Raw genomic sequence first — 20,669 nt, 5'->3', positions numbered from 1 at the left:
TCGATGGGCCGAAGGGCCTCTTCTGCACTGTATTATTCTGTGACTCTGTGTGAAAAACATCCCCATCCTCAATGTTGGGGGAGATGAGTACATCAGTGCAAAAGACAAGGCTGAAAGCATTTGCAACCACCTTCAGCTAGAAGTGCCGAGTGGATGATCCATCTCGGCCTCCTCCTGAGGTCCCCACCATCTGAGATGATAGTCTTCAGCCATTTCGATTCACTCCGTGTGATATCAAGCAACGGCTGAAGGCACTGGATACAGCAAAGGCATGGACCTTGTGCTCCTGAACTAGCTACACCCTTAACCAAGCTGTTCTAGTACAGCTACAATATTGGCATCTACCTGACAGTGTGGAAAATTGCCCAGGTATGTCCTGTCCACAAAATGCAGGACAAATCCAATCTGGGCAATTACCGCCCTATCAGTTTACTCTCAATCATCGGGAAAGTGGTGGAAGGCGTCATTACAGTGCTCTCGAGCAGCAGTTACTCAGCAATAACCTGCTCACCTATGCTCAGTTTGGGTTCTGCCAGGGCCACTCAGCTTCAGACCTCATTACAGCCTTGGTCCAAACATGGACAAAAAAGCTGAACTCCAGAGTGACTGTCCTTGACATTAAGGCAGCATGTGACCAAATATGGCATCAAGGAGTCCGAGTAAAATTGAACTCTCTGCTGGATGGAGTCATACCTCACACAAAGGAAGATGGTTGAAGTTGTTGGTGGTCAAACATCGAAACCCCAGGACATTGGTGCAAGAGTTCTTCAGGGTAGTGTCCTAGGCCCAACCATCTTCAGCTGCTTCATCTTGACCAATCCCCTTTATTTATTTAGAGATACAGCACTGAAACAGGCCCTTCGGCCCACCAAGTCTGTGCTGACCAACAACCACCCATTTATACTAATCCTACATTAACCCCACATTCCCCACCATTCTCCTACCACCTACTTGCACTAGGGGCAATTTACAATGGCCAATTTACCTATCAACCTGCAAGTCTTTGGCTGTGGGAGGAAACCGGAGCACCCGGCAGAAACCCACACAGACACAGGGAGAACTTGCAAACTCCGCACAGGCAGTACCCAGAACTGAACCCGGGTCGCTGGAGCTGTGAGGCTGCGGTGCTAACCACAGCGCCACTGTGCCCAGCTCATCAATGACCTTTCCTCCAACATATGGGCATAAGTGGGGATGTTCGCTGACAATTGCACAGTGTTCAGTACCATGCACAACTCCTCAGATAATGAAGCAGTCTGTGCTTGCATGCAGCAAGACCTGACAACATTCAGGCTGATAAGTGGCAAGTAACATTCATGCCACACAAGTGCCAGGCAATGACCACCTCCAACAAGTAAGAATCTAACCATCTCCCCTTGACATTCAACAGCATTGCCATCGCTGAAACCCCAAGCATCAACATCTTGGGGGGGTTACCACTGATCAGAAACGTAACTGTGGCTCCAAGAGGCTGGGAATTCTATGGCAAATAACACACTTCCTGACTCCCCAAAGCCTGTCCACCACTTACAAGGCACAAGTGTGATGGAATACTCTGCACTCGCCAGCTTGAGTGCTGCTCCAATAACATTCAACAAGCTCAACACAATCCAGGACAAAGCAGCCTGCTTAATTGGCATCCCATCCACCACCTTAAACATTCATTCCATGTGTGTACCATCAGTAGCAGCAGTGTGTACCATCTACAAGATGTACTGCAGCGACTCACCAAGGCTCCTTCAACAGCACCTTTCAAACCTGTGACCTCTACCACCTAGAAGCAGACACATGGGAACATCACCACCTGCAAGTTCCCCTCCAAGCAACACACCATCCTGACTTGGAACTCTTTCGCCAATCCTTCACTGTTGCTGGGTCAAAATCCTGGAACTCCCTTCCTAACAGCACTGAGTATGTACTCACACCACATGGACTGCAGTGGTTCAAGAAGGTGGCTCACCATCGCCTTCTCAAAGGCAATTAGGGATGGGCAATAAATGCTGGCCTTACCAGCGATGCTCACATCCCAAGAACGAATATAATAAAAATCTCTTTGAAATAGTGCCATGGGATCTTTTACATTCATCTGAGAGGGCTCACGGAGCCTCAGTTTAATGTCTCATCCAAAAGATAACACCTCTAACAGTGTAGCACTCTGTCAGTACTGCACTGAAGCATCAGGCTAGATTGTGTGCTTAAGTCTCTAGAGTGGGACTTGAATCCACAGCCTGCTAACTCAAGAGGCAAGAGTGCTAACCACTGAGCTACAGCTAACAAGGAAAGCAGACTAATGTCAGTGACTCTTGCCGGAAAGTGCTCGTATGTGGGTGTCAGGAAGGGACAGGATTGGGCTTGGCAGCGAGGTTAACATTCACTGTGGGGCTAACGCATTTGGATTAGGTTCCTGTGGGCTGCCGATGACTGTGGAACCACACGCCAGCAAGAGATCACAAAGGGCAAAGAATTGAGAAACAAATTAAAACGTGGAGAATAAATAAATAAACCAATACATTAGAGCATAACAGATACTGACAGAAAGCAAGATATGAATTTCCTGAGACAAGTAATGAATGGAATGGATGGTGAATCAAGGACAGTGCATGTGCAATTTTCTGATATGCCACTTGCTATATGTGAGGTCCCCATCAGTGTCTTGGGGTCTTGAAAACTTTACCCCCAATCTCCTGAGAGAATTAAGAGTAGGAACCGTTTTGAAGACTCTTTCAGTTGCCAGTGAAGGTGGCCTCACAAACCTGTCTGCATCTCCCCCAACATTCCAAAGTGAATCTCCTTCTGTATCGCATCAATCTGACATATTGAATGGAGCACAACTGAACAGCTTCTAACAACAGTCCACCGTTTGCAATTTGAGCAAATTAACAACTTTTCAGCTCTGATATAAACATGGCTTCTGGGTGTAATGAAGTGGGAAGCATTTATACGGTGTTGCACAAGACAATTGTGTGGGACAGGCTGGATAGACCAGTAGGCTATCTGCTGTCAGTCATTTTTCACTTGTAACTCTCGCCTAGCAATTAAAAATGTATTGCCAGGGGATTCTAATGTCACAGTGTGTTACGATCAGGTTGAAACTGCTTTGAACCCAACAGTAAGAGGACAGTGTTGTAAACTGCTGCAACATACAATCCCTCAGTATATAATTAACTGTCCTCATGCACAACTCCCTGTACCACCTTCTGCCTTCCATTCAAATCACTTTGGATGAAACAATTTGATTAGCAGAATGACAAGAAATATGTTGGCACCAATGTCTGAGTTTACAAAGTTCTTTGTGATGACTTCCTGAAAATGGGAAATCACTTCACAACTACTCAAAACGTGTGAAGGCAAGGAAGGAAGGGCAAGCAGCTAATAGTTTGCAATCTGAATAAAGTGCGATGGTTGATTGGGGGGGGGGGGGGGGGAGACCGTGGAGAGGCTTCTAACACTGACATATTTCAGTGATACCTTCTTCCAATGTTGACTAAATAATTTAATTGCGTTATTGTCAAGTAGGCTCATTTAGCCTTTGAGACATTGTTGTCACAGTGCCAAGCGTTTCAGTGAGATGGAGCATAGCGTTCTCTATATTTAGTTTCTATCAAGGTCTAAACATTGTGCTAGATTTAAATAGCCGGGTCTTGCTAATGCACAGTGTTGCTATGTTAACTGTTTATGAATACCACAGCAGTAATAAATGTTATGGTCAGAGGCATCCTTCATACTTTGCAAACACATTCTTTCCGTTTGCATGAGCAGTTTCCTGCACCCTCCAGAAATAATTCAATATCAAACTTATCACACAACAGCAACAGCTCCTGGAGTTCGGAAGCTCTTTGAGATACACAATGCACTGGTTAGACAAGTGGTGAAGAATTCAAATGGAAGGCATGGGTCTGCTTGGGTGCAGAGGGTGTGGGTGCTGCCAAGGTGCTGGGTGACAGAGTGGCAAGTTGACCTCTTGAGTATTCTCACACAGGGGGCTGGATTTTGTGTTGGAGGCGGGGCTCCTGGTGCTGGACCGAAAAGGCGGGGGAAAGCTCGCCTCTGCCTTTTTGTGCACCGCCAGAGCGATCCTCCAGTCTTTTTAAATCTAAGTTTCAGAAGCCGGGATCCTGTCCCTTTAAAGCCGGGGATCCCAGCTCCATGAGCTGCTGGCCAATCAGAGAGCTGGCAACTCAGCAGTATCAGCAGCGTCACCGGGAGCAGTGGCTACGACCGGTACTGCAGAGGCCTCAGAACCAGGCCCAGCGATACAACCCTGGACCAGAGGTAGGTGAGGCTGGGTTGTCAGGGGACAGTCCGGAAGGCCAAGGTGAGGGGGTGTGTGGGGGGGGGTTTGGTGATGCAGTCCAGGGGAGGGGGGGGGGGTCCTAGGGAGTAAACTGGTTCCTGGTGGGGGTCCTCCATGGGCCACAGATTGCCCACAAAGGAGGGAACGGCCCCCCACAACCCCCAAGCCTGCAGGGAGGGTGCCTTGTGTTAAAAGGTGTCCTCCCCGCATGGCGGAGGTGCCCCCTCCCCCACCCTCCCAACTGCCCCCCTCCCCCCGGCCGCTGGTAGGATCCCAGCGGCAGCGGGAAGAGTCCCTTAATTGGCCATTAATAGGCAGTTGTTAGCCTCTCCTGGGAAGACTAGTTGGTGACAGGGAGGCGGCAGGCCCTCCGTGCCCCCCACCACCTGTCACGATACTCCGTGCCCCCCACCGTCTCTGACCCATCTTGGGTGGCCACATAAAATCCTGGCCAGGGTCCTCAGCAGGGTGATCATTAGCGATGCGCAGAGCAAAGCACAGGGAAACGGTGGCCTAGTAGTGTCACTGGACTAGTAATCCAGAGGCCCCGGCTAATGCTCTGGGGATATGAGTTTGAATCCCACCATAGCAGATGGTGAAATTTGAATTCAATTCATAAATCTGGAAGTAAAAAGCTAATCTAATGGTGATCATGAAACCATTGGCAATTGTTGTAAACACCCATCTGGTTCACTAATGTCCTTTAGGGAAGGATATCTGCTGTCCTTACCTGGTCTGGCCTACATGTGACTCCAGATCCACAGCAACACGGTTGACCCTTAAAAATGCCCTCTGAAATGGCCTCGCAAGCCACTTAGTTTCTCAAGGGGATTTCGGGATGGGCATTAAATGCTGGCCTAGCCAGCGACGCCCACATCCCATGAACGAATTTTAAAAAAAACTGAAAAACGATTGATCCAGCCCAACGTAACACTGACAAAGGCCTGGGTGAGGACCAGCCAATCCTGGAGACGTACTGGTCTAGGAGACATGGAAGATGGGGCGAATTTCAACAGCAACAACAAAATGAATGCAATGACAGCAAAGGTTCTAAATTCTTCAAACTTTCACAAGACATACTGCAGCAACTTGGCGCACTGAAGCCACAAGGTGCGATGCCTCAAGGTGGGCCCAACCCGCCATTCTGGTGCATTCGTTTGTAGACAAGAGGTATTCTTAAGCAGCTAGGTGGAAGCCTCTCACACAAACTGGAGGGAAATGTTGCAGGAAAGTCTGTCTTGACCACTTCCGAGGCAGTGACTGGTGGAGGCCTATGAGCTTACTTTGATCTGACCTTCCAGCCCCACGACCTCTATCACCGGGAAGCAGAAGAACAGTGATGTTGCAGCACTATTCACCTCCCAAGCCACACACCATCCTGACTTGGAAATTTTATCGCTGTTCTGCCATCGTTGCTGGGCTAATATTCTGGAATTCCCTGTCTAACACTATTGTGGGAACACCATCATCACCAGGATAGCAACGTTTCATGGAGAAGGCCCAACAGCACCTTCTCAGGGGGAACTAGGCATGGGCAATAAATGCAGCCTTGCCAGTGTCGCTCACATCCTACAAGCAAACACAAAAGAAAAAGGCACGACCCTGCCTTCGTGGCTGCAGATAGTGCATGACCTGGGATAACCCGAAAGAGGGGAGAAAAGCAGGATTCACAACCTCAGAGAATATGCACAACATATCCTTACAATAGGACTTTTTTTTATCACTATGCTTTTCAAACAGTCATAAAACTGTAATCAAGTTACGCAAAAGAGCGCGAAAGAAGTAATAAAATGTAGTTTTAAAGCTGTGTTGCGGGCTCTTAACCAAAGGTTGTAAAAAGCATTGTAGACATTTTCAAACGTTTAAATGTGGACATTGTTTAGACTTCTTTTTTAATTAGGCTAAAGTACTATCAATACAGGCTCAACAGCCCATCTCTGAAACCTCCCCCACAGCCCTGTGCAGAACAAGTTTCTCATTCTAGTTTATTAATCCTCCTCTGCACCCCTCCTCCTCTCTTCAAAGGAATCATTTTGTGTAAACATTTCCACAGCAGCTGTAGAATATATTTTTGTTAAATCTGCACATACCATTGATGCACTCGAACAGATCGCAGCATTTTCCAGGCGTGCCATCCCCAGGAGAAATGACTCGTGCCACAGTGCCAGCCTCACACTTTGGGACTCGGCAGATTCCCAACAAACACTCACACCTGGAAACCAAACAAGACACAACAAATCAGAGCCTTGACAGCGGGAATGGAGTGAGACACGTGGGTGCCCAAGAGGCGGGCAAAGTTACAAGTGCTGCGTCCGTTTAGAGTACTCAAGACTATATTCTTTCTAAGCAGACAACTCAGGCCTGAATCTGTTACCATCCAACGTGCCTGATTTTTCTGAATGTGTGTGTGGGTTTTTTTCCGATAGCTTGAGGGATAAAATTCAGCTAAAAAGCTGCGTCTGCTCACTTAAAACCTTTTCCATTGTTTATGTGCCATTAGCTAAATTGAGATGCTGGGAGAAGAAGCCACAGAAACACATTGGGGAACAGTCCTGTAGCACCAACCTGGGCTTTTGTGATTCTCCATACTTGGCTAGGGGACAGCGGGTTAGGCATTGGCTTTATATTTCTGCCATCTGGGTTTGATCCAGCAGAGAATGAATGGAGAGAAGACCCTCTCCCCTTCTCTCTTTTTCTAGCTATAAAGGTCCTGTGTGAAATAGGTTTAAGCTGTCTCAGTCCAGCTCCTAAAGGATATGAGACCACAGCTCAGAACTGCTTCTAATCACGTACTAATTGGTGATAATAGCCAGAGGATGGGCGCTGTGAGCAGTAGGAGGTGAGGTCTCATGAGGTTAGTACTGAGTTCTTGGGTAGGCAGTGCCAATCTCTACTGCTAATACTGTGCTGTATCTGACCCAGGAGCATTCTTTGTTGATACTGGGTACCCGGAATACAAAAATGCTCCATTAAATAGCACTAACATCTCGTCTTAAAAAGCAATGGTCGGAAAAAATAAACACAGGCAAAATAAACAGTGATGCTACTGAGATTTCCTTTATAATTTCTTCCTGTCAATATTCGTATCAAGCTTTTTCTTTACCTGGAAAGGTCAGACTCTCAATATAGTAAAATTCCATTAGTCTGGTCACACTGCAGCTCTCAACCAAGTGGCCATTCTTTATACGTGAGCCTCAGCAGTAAGAGTCAGTTGGCTATCTTAACATACAGGGTGTCAGAGTTGATCCCAATCCTGTTCTTACCCATTGCCCACATTAATACCATTCGCTGCCAGAATCCGAATTGATCAGGAATGGGAGGGGGACACTGTTTGAATGCTCGGACCAGGGTTACTGAGGTGCATTGTGTGCATCCTCCCTTATCACCCTGGCTGAGATGAGCATATTCATTGTTACATTGAGTCTACAGACAGAAATCAGTCAGCCCAATCATTTATGCTCCACATGGACCTCCTCCCCCTCTCTTCACCTAACCTTTAATGTTCGGTGATAATGGTCGATAGGTGTTTTTGTGACTGGAAGGCTGTTTCCAGTGAGGTTCCACAGGGCTCAGTACGAGGTCCCTCGTTTTTTGTAGTATGTATCAATGATTTGGACTTGAATGTAGGAGTATGATTAAGAAATTTGCAGATGATACCAAAATTGGCCCTATGGTTGATAATGAAGAAGAAAGCTGTAGACTGCAGCAGATATCATTGGATGAGTCAGGTGGGCGGAACTTTGGCAAATGGAGTTCAATCTGCAGAAGTGTTAGGTAAGGAATTTGGGGAAGGCTAACAAGGCAAGGGAATACACAATAAATGGTAGGATACTGAGCAACGTAGAGGAACAGAGGGACCTTGAAGTGCATGTCCACAGATCCCTGAAGGTCAGGTAGAGAAGATGGTCAAGAAGACATAAGGGACATTTGCCTTTATTAGCTGAGGCATAGACTATAAGAGCTGGGAAGTTATCCTGGAACTGTTTAAAACACTAGTTAGGCCACAGCTGGAGTACTGCGTGCTGTTCTGGTCACCGCACTATAACAAAGATGTGATTGCACTATAGGAGATCTATGAGGAAGTTGTTTGGACAATTTTAGTTGTGAGGAAAGACTGAATAGGCTAGGGTTAGAACCATGGAACAATTATGGCACAGAAGGAGGCCATTGAGCCCATCGTGTCTGTGCCGGCCGAAAAAAACTAGCCGTCCAATCTAATTCCACATTCCAGCACCTGGTCTACAGCCTTGCAGGTTACAGCACTTCAGGTACATGTCCAGGTACCTTTTAAAAGAATTGAGGGTTTTTGCCTCCACCACCACTCCTGGCAGTGAATTCCAGACACTCACCACCCTCATGTCCCCTCTAATCCTTCTAACAACCACCTTAAATCTGTGTCTCCTGGTAACTGACCTCCCCGCCAGGGGAAACAGGTCCATTCTGTCCACTCTATCTAGGCCCCTCATAATTTTGTACACCTCAATTAAGTCTCCCCTCAGCCTCCTCAGTTCCAGGGAAAAAGATGTAATAGCAGAGCACTTGGAAAAGAATGACAGGATCGGACAAAGTCAATGTGGATTTACAAAAGGGAAATCATGCTTGACAAATCAACAGGAATTTTTTGAGGATCTAACTAGTAGGATGTATTTGGACTTTCAGAAGGCTTTCGATGAGGTCCCACATAAGAGATTAGCGTGCAAAATTAAAACACATGGGATTGGGGGTGAGGTACTGACATGGATAGAGAACTGGTTGGCAGACAGGAAACAAAGAGTAGGAATAAAGGGGTCTTTTTCCGAGTGGCAGGCAGTGACTAGTGGGGTACCGCAGGGGTCAGTGCTAGGAACCCAGCTATTCACAATATATGTTAATGATATAGATGAGGGAATTAAAGGTAATATATCCAAGTCTGCAGACGACACAAAGCTGGGTGGGAGTGTGAGCTGTGAGGAGGATGCAGAGAAGCTCCAGTGTGATTTGGACAGGTTCAGTGAGTGGGCAAATACATGGCAGATGCAGTATAATGTGGATAAATGTGAGGTTATCCACTTTGGTGGAAAAAACAGAAAGGCATACTATTATCTGAATGGTGATAGATTGGGAAAGTGGGGGGTGCAGCGAGACCTGGGTGTCCTTGTGCACCAGTTGCTGATAGTAAGCATGCAGGCGCAGCAGGAAGTTAAGAAGACAAATGGTATGTTGGCCTTCATTGCGAAAGGATTTGAGTATAGTAGCAAGGATATCTAGCTGCAATTATACAAGGCCTTGGTGAGACCACATCTGGAGTATTGTGTGCAGTTTTGGTCTCCTTATCTGAGGAAGGATGTTCTTGCTATGAAGGGAGTGCAGCGAAGGTTCACCAGACTGATTCCTGGGATGGCAGGACTGACGTATGAAGAGAGATTGGGCCGATTAGGCTTGTATTCGCTGGAGTTTAGAAGAATGAGAGGGGATCTCACAGAAAACTACAAAATTCTAAAAGGACTGGACAGACTAGTTGCAGGAAGGATGTTCCCGATGGTGGGGGAATCCAGGACCAGGGGTCACAGTCTAAGGATAAGGGGTAAGCCATTTAGGACTGAGATGAGGAGAGATTTCTTCACCCAGAGAGTGGTGAACCTGTGGAATTCTCTACCATGGAAAGCAGTTGAGGCCAAATCATTAAATATATTCAAGAAAGAGTTAGATATAGTTCTTAGGGCTAAAGGGATCAAGGGATATGGGGAGAAAGCGGGAAAAGGGTACTGAGTTTGGATGATCAGCCATAATTGTATTGAATGGCGGTGCAGGCTCGAAAGGCCGAATGGCCTACTCCTGCTCCTATTTTTCTATGTTTCTATTCTATGTTTCTAAAACAACCCTATCCTATCCAATCTTTCATCATAGCTGTTAGGCTGTTTTCTTTGGAACAGAGGAGGCTGAGGGGAGATCTTATTGAAGTGTATAAAATTACGAGGGGTCGAGATACAGTGGATAGGAAGTCCATAATCCCCGTGTTTGAGGGATCCATAACAAGGGTGCATTGATCTAGGGTAAGAGGTAGGAGGTTTAGCGTGGATTTGAGGGGAGATGTTTTTACCCAGAGGGCGGTGGAATTCTGGAACTCACTGCCCGAAAGGGTGGTAGAGGCAGAAACCCTCATAACATTAAAAAACACATGGATAAGCACTTGGTGTGCCGTAACCTACAAGGCTACAGATAAAGCATTGGAAAGTGGGATTAGGCTGGGTGGCTACTTGTTGGCTGGCGCAGACATGATGGGCAGAATGGCCTCCTTCAGTGCTGTAAATTTCTATGATAATAACCCTATCAGCATACCCTTCTATTCCTTTCTCCCTCATGTATTTATCTAGCTCGGCTTAAATGCATCTATGCTCGTCACCTCAACTACTCCTTGTGGTAATGCGCTCTACATTTTGACCGCTCTCTGGGTGAAGAAGTTTCTGAATTCCCTATCAGATTTATTCATGACTATCTTATATTTATGACCCCTAGTTTTGGTCTCCCCCACAAGTGGAAACATTTTCTCCACGTTTATCCTAGCAAACTCTTTCATTATCATGAAGACCTCTATCAGGTCACTCCTCTTTTCTAGATACAATCTTTATATATTTATGATTCAATCTGGGACCAGCCTATTCATTATGGTTGTGTACCATACCATTTCATTCATAGTAACTGTATAAATTAAACCTCACAACATGGGACCAATGAATAGTGTGGATTTGACATTGTATTTCCAAGAGGGATGAAACTTCTCCTCACCAACATCAGCATCAACGGGCAGACTCACCGTATCGGGAGAGTGCAGCAACCATCAGCAGTCAATCGGGTTGGAGTCTCGTAGCTGTCGGATGGGCAAACCACTTGCTGAATGGCGGGACAGTCCACCGTGCTGCAGTCCACGTTGTAGACTACAAGAGACAAAAGAAAGTGTCAACACTGAGCACTTTTTGCTCAGTACATAATGTTACAGTTTGTGAGTTGAGCTGGATGGGTTAACCAGTTCAAATAGTGGACGTGTTAAGCAGGTGCATGTTGTCTCTGCAAACTGTTACTTCAACACATTACCTCCTTCTGCAATGCAGCTTTTCTGAGAACAGTATGGAGATTTAGCACCATGCCATGACCACGAGCTACTCCAGCATTTATGGCATTATTTTCTGAGCTGTCACTACCGATGCGGCCCTTTGGAAGCCTGGGGGTGGGGGGGAGGTGTGAGGGGAAGGATGGGGGCAAAGATTCCCCATTGGCACAAACCCAGTAAATTAGTTCCTTAGATTTTTCCTGGTGCCCTCCCCTCTTCTTTCCCATCAACTGAGCTCTGGGTGGAAGCTTTATTGCTTTTACATTTAGCTAAATAATTAGTGAAATTTACAGTAAAGTTGGCAAGCTCTCATGTTCAGCTAAAGCTGCCACATGTTATCTTCTTCAGCTTGTTGGATAGGATGGAGAATTGTCTTTGTGTGTTTTGAATACTGCTCCTGACAGGGCAATAGCAGGGGGTGTGGGTGCATCAGTGTGTGTGTAGGGTGGAGGAGGGGAAGCTGACAGCCAATTTCTCCAACCTTAACAGACCCAATGCCCTGTGAATACTAAAAGTGTTGAAATTGTGTGTTGTGATATTAGTAACAAATGTGCTCATGGTTTCATTTAAAATTCTTCTGTCCGCATTTTTAAAGGCCTCCAACCTGTGGATTTCACATGAGCACGCTAACGGGTTTTGTTCCTAACATTGCTAAATGTGATTTCAAGCCCAAATGCTCTACAACAACAACTTTCCTTTACACAGCACCTTCAATGACGAAAAACAACCCAAGGCTCTTCTCCTGATAATCAGCATAAAATTGACACCGAGACCAAGGAGGAGATGTAATGATGGGGGAAAGACTTATTCAAAGGGGTACATTTTGAGGTGGGCAGAGAGGAAAGGGTCAGGGAGAGAATTCCAGAGTGTAGGGTCTGGACATATGAAAGCATGGTTGCTTGTGATGGGGTGAAAGGAATGGATAATGTACACAAGGCCCGAGTTGGAGAATGCAGAGTTCTCAGAGGGTTGTAAGGCTGGAGAAGGTTACAGAGATAGGGAGGGGTGAGGCAGAATGGACTTAAACACAAGGATGAGAATTTAAAATTTGAGGCACTGGGGGTTGGGAGCCAAAGTAAGTCAGTGAGCACAGAGGCGATGAAGGAGTAGGATTTGGTGTGGGATAGGATATACAGAGCAGAGTTTTGGATCAGCTAAACTTTATGGCGGGTGGAAGCTGGGAGTCCATCCAGGACAGCACTGGAATAGGCTGGAGGTGACAAAGGCATGAATGAGCAGTAAATGGGCTGAGGAAGGGCGCAGAAAGGCTATGGTACCGAAGTAGATGTTTTTTTGTGATGGAGAGCACATGGGATTGGAAGCTCAGCGAAGAACGCAGAGGTTGCAAACAGTCTGGTTCAGCTTGAGACAGTGGCCAGGGAGCAGAACGGAATTAGAGGCTAGGGAATGGCTTGGTCTGACCAATGTTTAACAAAGAGATTGGGGTTCATCCAGGACTGGATGTAGCACAAGCAACCTGACAACACAAAGGCAGTGGAGCTGATGGAGAGGCAAAGCTGGGCGTTGTCAGCCTACATGAGAAAGTGGAACCTATGCCTTCGGATGATGTCTCCAAGGGGCAGCATGTAGCTGAGGAAAAGGAGCGAGGCCAAGCAGTGAAACTCAGCATCCCTCTCAGCAATCCTATTCACCCTTGCATGATGGTCAGTTCAAAAGCTATAAGCTTTGCCTAAAGACCAATCTGAAGAATATGCAGCATCACCACTGACAGCTTGTGACAGGAAAAAGTGGCAAATGATGATTCGCGAAGGCAAGACAAAGCAAGTCGTATTCAGCTAAACTCAAAGGAAATCAAGGAAAGATCAGCCCTCAGGTCGATCTGGCATCCAATATCCTGTGTGTGGAAAACATTCTTCACAGAAATCAGACTTTACAGTCATATGACAACCCACAACCTGTGTTAAATTGGAGATGAATGATGGACAAACCAACAGCAACAATGGCATGGCAGAGAATGACTAGATCACTGGGTGATCTGATGGGATGGCAGAGAGTGCCTAGATCACTGGGTGATGTAATACCTTTGGGGCGATTCATTAGTTTGTTAGTAAGTTTGTTAGTTTTGTCAACAAATCACAAAGACTAAGGCCAGAAATTAATAGTGAGGCAGTAACCTCACCCACCAGCTGGAAAGCCGGGGGCCAGTCCGCCTGCTCCAGGCATGGAAGCCACGCTGTTATTTTGCGTGGCTCAGGCCCTTAAATGGCTTTAATTGGGGCTTCCGCCCCTCTGAGGCAGGAAGTCCTGCCTCCAAGAGCTGCCAACCAATCACAGGACCAGCAGCTCTTCAGTCCCAGTGGCGCCACTGGGAGCGGTGGCCCCTGCTAAAACTGCACCCAACCAGTACCAACAAGAATGGAGGAAGCCCCAGAATGGGTCGGGCCTCACCGGGGACAACTGGTGAGGCCCCAGCGAGGATGTGGGGTTTGGAGTCTGGGGGGTGGAATTTGCTTTAGTAGGGGCAGCTGGGGCACAGGGCTCACCACCACCATCCCCCCACCCCGCCCCCCCCCACAGCCCGCAAGGAGGCTAGCAGGTGTTACTAGGCAGCCTTCTCAGGTGCCGAAGTGCCCGTTTACCAGTGGCGGTGGGATGAGGCCCTTCAGTGGCAATGAACTGGCCATTAAAGGACCTCAATTGGCCTAAGGGCAGGTGGGCCATTTGCCATGTCCCCTGTCAGTGGTAAAATAGCAGCGGGGCGGATAGGCGACAGGCACAGCACCCTCTGCCTCTCATACCCCACACGATTTTACACCGCCCTACTGCCTCCTAGCCCACTCCTGGGGGATGGGGGGGGCGGGGGTTGCTGGTGGTGGGTGTGTTAAATTCCGCTCTAAATCAGTAAACATCTGCTTTCTGTTCCCTCATCGGCGACCAGATGCTCACATTTGCACAGCTTTGGTGAATAAGGGAAACCTATCAGCAGGTTACTTATTTTGTGTTAAATCAGGTGTGGGGGAATTTCAGAACTGGCTGGTATTTGAAGGTTGGTTGACAAAAAACAGCACCTGCATATACTGGGATCGAGCTTCTCTGTTTCCCATATCGCTGGTGACAGCTGAAACAAGTTGATGAAGGAACTACTACTGACTTTCACAAAGTCTGGTTGTTATCTCATTGGACAGGAGGCTCAATTCAATCAGAACTTAAAAGGATTGTTGGGCCTGTTTGGGCCAACTGATCCTAAAAATAATTATGTTCTCATGGCAAATTAGTGCTATTTTTAATCAGGACCCAATAGTTGTGACAAAATGCAAGCAGAAGAGGCCTGTAGGCAACAGAAGAGGTAATGAAGCAGGGGCGAGAGATAAAGTGGCAGGGAAACAAACTGGACATAAATTGGGAGAGTAAACATGGAGAATGAGATAGAATGAAATGAGAGACTGAGAGAAGGGAAGAATCAAAGAATGAGGACGGATTAGATACAGATGGCACACAAGGGAGGCTTCTGTTATGATTTCAAAAGTCACAGAGATGTCATACACCACTTTATTTATGATTGCTGAATATCAATAGATAATCATGATGGGATGCTCTCAAGCTACCATTAAGGCAGCTCTTGGAAATGGCTCAGCCTAGTTGGAACAGCTCAGGGGCGAAAGTGGATCTCTGCCCAGTATCTCCCTGTAGCACCATGCCTGACACTGGGATCCCAGGAGACAAAAGTAAATCAAACTTACATTCTCTTGGTTTCAAGCTGGTTTACTTTCGCATTTCCTCTCACTGCCCCTTTTCCTCTCTCCCCTGGCTCATATCCCCTCCCTGATCCTCAGACATCCTTTGGCTGCAGTTTGTCAATACAATTTGAGTCCCGATTAGCACTAATTTGCCATGAGAAGGTAAGTAATTGATAGGGTAGATAGAGAGAAACTATTTCCTCTGGCTTGGGGAGTCCAGAACAAGGGAGGTATAACCTTAAAATTAGGCTGTTCAGGGGTGATGTCAGGAAGCACTCCTTCGCAAAAAGGTAGTGGAAAACTGGAGTTCTCTCCCCTAAAAAGCGGATGAAACTGGGAGTCAAGTGAAAATTTCAAAACTGAGATTGTTTTCTTTGTTAGGCAAGGGCATTAAGAGATATGGAACCAAGGCAGGTAAATGGAGTTGAGATACAGATCGGCCATGATCTTACTGAATGGTGGAACAGACTTAAGGGGCTGAATGGCGTCCTCCTGTTCTTGTGTATTCATCCATCCCTTGGGCGCTGGTGAGCCAGCACCACTGTGCTGCCTTCTAATCTAAACCTTCAGCAAAGACTTGAGAAAGAAAACCAAAAGAGAAGCTTTTTTCTTGTGATATATTTGAGGATCTGCCATACCAATGTTCACGTAAGGCAGAAGATCCATGCATGGTTATATAACTTTGAGCTTCATGCCACATACCGCATAAATACCCAGTAATCTCTGCAGGGGCTCTCCTGAATGTTCGCAGAAACTTGGCAGAGGTTTGGTGGATAAATCGTGGGTAAAGTCTATCTCATTATTCTGCTGCTCAGGTGAAGCTGTGCTTCAAGCTGATTTGCCCCCTTAAGGGTAGGAAGCCTAACTTCGGAAAAGAAACACACTTGAGGGCAATCAGAGGTTAATTGCTATTGGCGAGGGAAGTTTGTAGATTGGCACATGCTTGTAAATTTTGGGTTCCAGGACAGAGAGAGAAAAAACCACTAAATGACTGCTGTTCTTTTTTTTATACTTCTGGTACTTTGAGATGTTATAGATGTAAGAGGCAAGATTTTTACATATACACACACACACACACACGGGGTTGTAAATGTACCATTTGCCAATAGTGGAAACGGGCTGATATTGGGTTGGCTGCCTCGATTTTCATTTCAACTGAGGTCATTCTGATATTACCCTGCTTTCACCATCACTGAAGGCCACAATTACCAACAAGGAGTGAAGACAAAACACAATGTTCGGGTGAAAGGGAGTTAGAAGGCAGGAGATAATTACACTAGAGTGTGCAAACGTAATTGGGTCTCCATCTTTAAGTTGTGCATTTTATCAATAAACACTTTGATGTTAAGTTACAGCAATTTGTGAAATCAAGAAATAGAATTGGTTCCAACAAATCTGAGTTGCTGTATTCCCACCACTGGTGGGAGGATATATTTACAGGTTAACAAGTTTACATAGGCGGTCTTCAACAACAACATATATTTACATAGCGCCTTTAACATAACAGTCTTCATTATAAATGTGGATAGATATGAGGTACGTGCAAATGTAAGATTTTTAATATTTTATAGTTAAATATTAGCATCCAGAGAAATGCTGTTTTCTACCCCAAAAAAAGTATTAATTGTGTAACACAGGCAGCGTTATATTTGTATCCTTATCAAATAACCCCTTGAACTGAAAGTAACTCCTTTCCCAAACCTTTTTTGCATTCATAAAGGTCGCAGCATTCCCCCGGCTTTCCTGATGCCTTGGAAACTAGAATACTCTGGTATCCGGGCTGACAGACTTTCCGCAAACAACCAGCTGGATTGCACACGCAGCGGCTTGGGAGGGGGCAACACTCGCCAGGAGGGGCATAGCCTTCAATCAGGATGGAGTCTTCTGGGCAACGAGGGGAGAACTGGACCTCACACCTGGCTTTGGAGCAGTCTGGTTTCTCTTCTGAAAAACAAGAAGTGGGGCTATATTAGAGAAACACATACACTGTCCGGCCCTCAGCCTGTGCACAACACCCGGCCCATCTAAATCACTTCACTTGCTGTGGTGGTTTTGCTGCCAGTTCTCCTCACCCACCTCCTCTCCTGACTTTTGCTCGCTTCACAGTTCCATAGTGAGCTGCCACCCTCTGGTATCTCTCCCAGGTGTGGATTCTCCACGTATGAGTCCAGTCAATCAATGCCAGCCACAATTCATCTCTGGGTGAATGGGGAAGGCATCATGGCCAGTCACCATCCTCCTCATCTGACCTCCACTTATGTCCAATTTCCATATTCCATCTTTCTATATAAATGCAGGTGCTTCCACCCTCTCTCCCACTATCCTTCCTTCCTCACTCCCTCCTTCTCTCCTCACTCCCTCTCTCTTCCACTTGGAATCATGTTGGATAACAATCAGAAGCAGGAATCCTGAATGCAGGACATTGGGATCACCTGTAGCAAGTGTATTACTACCACAGCAGAGGTCAGCTGACTCGGCACTGAGGAGGGCTAAAACCTGTTGTGTACGGCTCACGGTCACACTGACAGGTGAATTTACTGCCTGCAACATCACAGGCCACTCCTGAATTTTTCTAAGTCTTTGTCATTTTGCTTTTTTCCAAAAAAAAATCTGACATTTGATGGTTGCCTGAGCACAATTGTGTGTGAGAGACAAAAGGGAGTGAGGGAAGGGAGACAGACTGACTACACAGAGGTGAAATGGTGTAATCACTGAAGCAGTACAGTGTTAACTACCTAATCTCGGGCTTCTTCAATGTAGTTGAACACACCAGGCAGTGGGGTAAAGCTCCAGGCCAGAAAGGTCCCCGGTTTGCTTCCTGGTTTGTGGTCCATCAGCTCAATATGGGCTGAAGGAGGGGAAATGTGACCAGTGATCTGGGAGGGGAGGTGACTCCTGCTCCTGATCACAATCTGATGACCTCCAATGTAAACATGCATGTGAAGACATTGGGTGCAGACAGGATTGAGTTTGGCTGTCATGCCTCCCCTCATAGTTGAATAGCCTGTCAGCATTCATACGCGATAAACTGCCAGCTATATGAGGCACCAGAAGGCTACAAGTACCTGTAAGGCTGTGTTCCAGGAAAAGACTACATCCTCAAGAGGGGAAAAGAGGGATGGAAACAAAGGGAAGTGAACTGGAAAGGAAAGACTATAAGTAACAGCTGCATCTCTCCAAATGCGAGGTTTAGTAACTCAACAACCACTTCCTGCAATAATTAGTAACCGCGGCATAAACAAAACACTTTTCACACAAGTTAAGACTGAACCTGAATTCTGAGCAACTGTTTTACTTTACCCATCCCGACACGTGCTAACCAAGCCTGAGGACTGGTTAGGTTTCACTGAGCCTCCTGTGAGAACACAGACCTTTTACGCCTCAACAGACTAATAAAACTGCAGCAACTTATATTAATCCAGCATCCTCTACATAGAAAAACATCCCTAGGTACTCTACTGAAAAAAAAAAGATAGGGGCTTCCAAGCCATGTTGGGAGAGTAAGGAAGTATGACCAAATTTGTGGTTGAAACTACAATTTTAAGAGGTTTTTATAAAGGTATAAGAAGAGAGGCGGATAATTGGGGGTGGAGGGGGAATGGACAGAAGGTGGGGGGAATGGACAGAAGGTGGGGTTAAGTGCATGGGAGGCGACGAAAGTGAAATAGATCAACGGTTTGTGTGTTTGGTGACCAAAATGCAGGCAGATCGCTTAGAATTCAAAAAGCGTCAAATAAAATTAAATTAGAAAATAAGATCAACAAGCATCCAGTGTTAACTGCATATTAATTGGATGTTTAACTGTATTCAGGTGGTGGGCATTAATTGGGAACTCACCTGCGTTCATATAGGAGCAGATTGAAACTGTGGTTGTGGGATTGGAAGTGCATAATATGTAATGTGCGTCTCTGTAAATAAAAGCTTGTAAGTGTATAAAGACTTGGCTTCAGTTCTATCCTTCACTGCCTGGCTATCTGAGTTGTAACACCCAGAGCCATGCTGAGAGCTTTGGTAGAGGGGTAGAGGATAACGGACCTAGATGCCTATTCAGTGATGGTGACAGTCAAATCAGTAACACTGCAAATCTAAAGTCAATAATATGGTAAGCTGTAAACAAATTAAATGCATTCACTATCCCCCTCTTTCAAAAACAAAACGGAAATAACTCCAAACATAGCAGGAACACAGCAATGGCATCAAAGCCACCAATCTAAATTTGATCGTGCTGCCTCTCTGCCTTCCTGTCCCTCGCTGACTAGCCCATAGCCAGTGTGTGGAACACTGCATAGATAGGGTCTCTTTAAACAGGGAGGAAGGGGAGCAAGGTGGACTGGATTAATGGGATCGGTCTCTTAATTATAATCTTTGAAAAAGAAAGCCAGTACTGTCACTGGCCGCGCCAATGGCTCAGGGCTTAAATGGACCTCACAATGTGAAGCTGAACAGACTAGGAAGTTTCCGGATTTGATTGCTGATTTGTGCCGATCCTAGGCACAGCAGTGCCACAATCGTCTTCAGCGACCCTGGGCTAGGAAAAGGAAAAATTGGCACGTGTGGCTATTGTGCAAGGACAGGATCGGTCCCAACTGGGATGCCCACCCACCCCCTCAATGGTCGTACAGTGAGTCAAAACATGCCAACGAGGTTCAGACAAGAAGAACTGCTCCTTGTTCTGAAATGTTGGCAGTACTTGGAGTGCTGTAACCCAGTGTGAGTCAGCACCTTCAGGAGAAATGGGCAGAAAGTGGCAGTGAAAGGGAAACATTACAGCTGGAAGGAGCAAAGAAACACTGAAATTATATTTGCAGATTTAAGATAATTAGGAAAAGAACCAGAGGGGAGTTCAGGATAATTTTTTTAACGCAACGAATTGTTATGATCTGGAATACACTGCCGGAATGGTTAATGGAAGATTATTCAATAACGTTCAAAAAGGAAATTGGATATATACTCGAAAAGCAAAAAAATTTGGAAGGCTATGGGGGAAAAGAGCAAGAGAGTGGGACTAATTGGATCGTTCTTTCAAAGAGCTGGTGTAGGTACGATGGGCCAAATGGTCTCCTTCTGTGCTGTGAAGTTCCACAAAAAGCAGTGATAATAAAAATGGGGCAAGCAGCTGGGTGAATAGCGCAATGTGGGAAAGAAAATGGGAACCTGTTGCAGAAAGCGAAGGCTTGCCGGCCTAGCCTTGCTTGAATGGGCCCATAAGGAGGGTCAGCGATTACCGTGGTTACTGTGAAGGGAATTCCATCACAGCTCTGTCTATAGTATCCGAAGACAATACTATTATCAGTTACGCCATGCTTTCTAGCTGAAAGATCTGAGATCCCATCACAATCCTTTCTATAGCTCAAAGAGTTTCCTATATACAAAAATCCAAGAGGCCAGTCTTCCACTCAAAAACTCAATTTGGCTCCACTAAGCTCCTCAAGGCCCTAGACACTAGACACAAATTGGTCAGTACTGACTATAATGATGTCCTTAACCCTACTACGATCACCGCCACTCTAAAATCCATTTCTGAGACGTTGGTGCTGCTTTTTCCGTATTCGCTAAGCAATGTAGCCCAGTGGGACATCTCCCTGATAAT

At 46.1% G+C, this 20,669-nt stretch overlaps 1 protein-coding gene across 5 annotated transcripts in view; it reads right to left on the bottom strand.

Annotated features, from left to right (window-relative positions):
- The window catches only part of crim1 (cysteine rich transmembrane BMP regulator 1 (chordin-like)), a 215,348-nt gene that overhangs the window by 115,037 nt on the left and 79,642 nt on the right, over positions 1-20,669 (bottom strand). For 3 of the 5 annotated variants that reach the window (XM_068045359.1, XM_068045361.1, XM_068045360.1), the window contains 3 exons: positions 16,781-17,023; positions 11,088-11,208; positions 6,385-6,506 (listed from right to left, as the gene is read on the bottom strand). In XM_068045359.1, coding sequence (XP_067901460.1) covers positions 6,385-6,506; positions 11,088-11,208; positions 16,781-17,023 — 486 coding nt within the window. The remainder of the gene's footprint in view (positions 1-6,384; positions 6,507-11,087; positions 11,209-16,780; positions 17,024-20,669) is intronic. The other 2 variants (XM_068045363.1, XM_068045364.1) reach the window with 1 other exon arrangement.

The sequence above is a fragment of the Heterodontus francisci genome, chromosome 13 (assembly GCF_036365525.1).
Source record: "Heterodontus francisci isolate sHetFra1 chromosome 13, sHetFra1.hap1, whole genome shotgun sequence".
NCBI classification, from domain to species: Eukaryota; Metazoa; Chordata; class Chondrichthyes; order Heterodontiformes; family Heterodontidae; genus Heterodontus; species Heterodontus francisci.
The sequence above is the reverse complement of the archived record's forward strand: the minus strand, read 5'-3'. Positions and strand labels throughout refer to the sequence as shown.